Source organism: Quercus suber, unplaced genomic scaffold (assembly GCF_002906115.3).
Source record: "Quercus suber isolate HL8 unplaced genomic scaffold, Cork oak 2.0 scaffold_1482, whole genome shotgun sequence".
In the NCBI taxonomy this organism is placed as follows: Eukaryota; Viridiplantae; Streptophyta; class Magnoliopsida; order Fagales; family Fagaceae; genus Quercus; species Quercus suber.
This window is the reverse complement of record NW_027070854.1, coordinates 37-3,634: the sequence shown is the minus strand read 5'-3', so window position 1 is coordinate 3,634 and position 3,598 is coordinate 37. Positions and strand designations below refer to the sequence as shown.

Below are 3,598 nucleotides of genomic sequence, written 5' to 3'. Positions count from 1 at the left end.
AGAGGCTAGACACCTCGGACCATCCAACTACAGCTAGCACTCATTTTAGTTATTGGGTTAAAACAAACTCATTCTAACCCTAAAATCTAACTAAATTTTAAATCAAACAAGAAACAAATTAGTGGAAAAAGAAGTGCAGAGAATAAACTTTTTTTTATATATACAAGATAGAATTTTACTCTAACCTAATCTAAGTGTATATGTGTGTAAAGTTCCCTCCTGGAGACTTAAACCCCGACCTTTACCCCCCACACCCCACAAGCATTTATACTTATGGAGTGACCATCGTACCAAGGGTGTGCGGTGGTGTAGAGAATAAACTTTAAATAAACATAAATGACTCACAAATTAAATGAATTTATAAAATAGAAGCATCAATTGCCAAAAGACAAATTTGTTAATTGCAAAAAGATGTCAATAACACCTTTCTTTATTTCCTTCAAGCAATATTCAAGTGGGTATTTTTGAAGTTAATTTCATATTCATTCCTTAATACTTTTTAGCAAAAACCACTATATTGTATTATTCTCCTCATTGAGGTGAATACAATACAACTCAAATATGAAGTGGACAACGTGAACTTCTAGAGAGTAGAAGACGTTGACTTTTAAAAAAATTCAATCTTGTTCCTTGAATCATCAATTCATCAACACATGAATACCTATACTTCTTTGAAGCCTTGAAAGAGAAGAAGAAATATGACAAGAAGTACAAAACTACACAGCTTATGTTCTGTGCTAATGGCTTCCCTCTTTGCTTACTCCGCGTCTAGTCAATTGAATGACCATGGTACTAACTCCAATCTCAATATCCTTACTATTTTACCATGTTACAGTTTCTCAATGTGTCTTTGCTTCAATTATCCTTTTTGGTTGGTGTAGATTGGTATTTTTGGTTTCCTCTCTATGCATGTGCATGTGTGGTTAATATGGTGAACTGGGCCATCTTCTCCACAACAACAATCATGCATGTTGCTCGGGTATCATTATTGCTTGGACTGTTCTTGTTCATCAAGGTTGTAATAGAAGATTTTGTGAATGAAATAGCTGGCTTCTGGTCTCTAAATTTGAGTGAGAGAGTGGTTAGAGAAAAAATTGGAAGTGGGTTAGTTGTCATTTCCTTGATTTTGCAGTTGGAAGCATCATTAGTCCCAGAGGACCCCATGCGAAGAAAGAAAAGGGACTCCACAAAATTTTTCAATTATGGTGAGACTAATTTTTAGTTCTTTTTTTTTCCCCCTTTCTTTCTTTTCAATTGCAATTTGGTAAGATGTGTAAAAGATGTAGTCCAAATTCCCAATCCCACCACACTTAACGCACCTTTATCATCTCAAAGACATAATAATTAAGGACGGTAAGGGAGCCAATAGTCTTGTAACTCAATTCACATTTTTTTTTTGTCTCTAACAAAGACGTTCATGATTCAGATATCTCATATCCATCGTAACTATGGAATTATCAAAGTTTTGGAACTAAAGTTAGTTCTTATTATTTGTTGGTGATGTTCTCTTCCCCCTAAATCAATATGTGATTGTGAAAGTGTAAGGATACAACAATTTTACAACACCCTTGTTTATAGTTTTAGTAGATCTAGGAATAATATTTTATTATTGTATTTTAACTTATGATGGGCTAGTACCTTGATTATTGTGAAAATGTTGAAATTTTGTTGTGCTCATAAAACACCTCTATGACTTCTTCTTAATTTTTTTTTTAAAAAAAAAAAAAAATCAATATGTGACTGTCATTCGAATTTTCCATTTATAGTTGCTCCTCTACACTTCTTCTTCCTTTGATTTTTGGTAATTAATCGAAATTATGATTGTTGACTGACAATTCTGATAGGTAAAATCTGATCACAGGGATGGCAATCTTGGTGGGCTTCAGTTATGGACTCCCCTTTGTCTTCTTTGTGGTCCAACAAGGCGAAATGAAGTTCTAATCAAGTTACTCAGGAACAAAATGTACCTATTGGCTACAATTTCCAACTTTCCATTTAATAAATACAGGAGAGTATTGTGTAAAGAACAGTGTATTTATACCACCGCACGCCCTTAATGTGATGGTCACTTTATAAGTATAAATACTTGTGGGGTGTGAGGACAAGAGCCGATGTTCAAATCTCCAAGAGAGGGCTTCACACACATATACACTTAGATTAGGATAGAGTAGAATTTCTATCATATATTAAAAAAAAAAAGTATTTATTAGTTTAGACTTGATTTTTTTTATTAAAAAAAAAAGTTCTTTGAAGTATGGAGCCACTTTTTATTATTTTTATTTTATTTGACCAAATAAAGTTTGGCTATAAACTTGATTGTAGTTAATGACCATAACTCCCACTAAAAAAATTAACAGAACTATATATTTTGAAAATCTAACTATTGAGGGCTTGTTTGGTACGTGTGTTTTATATTCTAAACACACATATCAAATTTCGTGCCAATCAAATGTTATTTATTATTTGATTCATAAACTTATTTTTTATGCATAATTTTAGACTACAAAATTTTAAAATTTAAACATTTAATTGATGACATAATTATTAACAATCTTTTGAAAGCAAATATGTAGGATATAAGAAAAAGTAATCAAATGATAAATTTTCAAAATTCATATCCAATGAAAAGATATTAAATGGAGTTATAGCCAAACTTTGTTCTTTAAAAAAAAAAAAAAAATCCCTTAAACCATGTCAAAAAAATCCCTAAAACAATTTTACATAAATCCCTTAATAAGTTTTTCTATCTTAACTTTCACGAAAAAAAAAATCACTGGCAAAGGAGAACATGTCCTCAAGTGGAAAGAACAAGATGGCCAAGAAGGATACATATTCTAAGTTGGACAAAGTTTAGCTACAAAATTGGTTGTAGCCTTAGGCTACAAACTCACTTAATAAAATAAATATTACTACATATTTTGAAAATCTAACCGTTGAATTACATGTTCTTTACGCTCTTAATGCACATGTCAATTTTTGTGTCAATCGGATATTATTTACTATATAATCTATAATCTTATATTTTATGCATAATTTTAAATTACAAAAACTTGCAATTTAAAAATTTATTGATGACATAGGTATTGATCTTTAATTTTATTCAAAATTTTGCAAACATGGAGGATATAAGAAGACCTCCAATAAAAAGATATTGAATGAGTTTGTAGCCTAATGCTACAATCGATTTTGTAGCTAAACTTTGTCCTTCTAGGTTTAGATAGCTGAGGCTGGCCTTAGGCATGATTCGTTTGTTAATGGGGATGGCAAACCGATGCACCAAAGCCTAACGGCATAATAATTTATATACTAAAAAAAAACAACCAGTCTGCCTTTGGCAAGTTAGAAAATTTTCAAACTGCCACCAATCCACGACGGATAAATTGAAAATGTAAGTGGTTTCAACTTATGGGATTGAGCGGATTAACTTTAATTGTATAGTATTATATACTAAAATTTAAATAATATTTTACCAGATAAATTTAAGAAGTTCTATTTTCTCTAAATCTTAAAAGAAATTATACGAAGTGACTCATTTCTATTATATTAAAGTGTACATTTTAAGTTATGATTACTTTCTAACTTTTTCTCAAAAAAAAAA

The 3,598-nt window shown here is 30.8% G+C and overlaps 1 protein-coding gene across 1 annotated transcript; it reads left to right on the top strand.

Moving 5' to 3' along the window:
* Positions 1-698: 698 nt before the first annotated feature.
* LOC111985202 (uncharacterized) lies at positions 699-1,941 on the top strand. The gene is made up of 3 exons (XM_024016851.1): positions 699-789; positions 882-1,205; positions 1,862-1,941. Exons 1-3 carry the CDS (start codon positions 699-701, stop codon positions 1,939-1,941), a joined length of 495 nt encoding a protein of 164 aa, XP_023872619.1.
* The last annotated feature ends 1,657 nt before the right edge of the window (positions 1,942-3,598 follow it).

Excerpts from the sequence above, each read along its gene's own strand:
- LOC111985202 (XM_024016851.1), top strand. The coding sequence starts at position 699 with ATGACAAGAAGTACAAAACTACACAGCTTATGTTCTGTGCTAATGGCT. Across the intron at positions 790-881 it reads TAGTCAATTGAATGACCATG|ATTGGTATTTTTGGTTTCCT; the intron begins GTACTAACTCCA and ends TGGTTGGTGTAG. Across the intron at positions 1,206-1,861 it reads CACAAAATTTTTCAATTATG|GGATGGCAATCTTGGTGGGC; the intron begins GTGAGACTAATT and ends ATCTGATCACAG.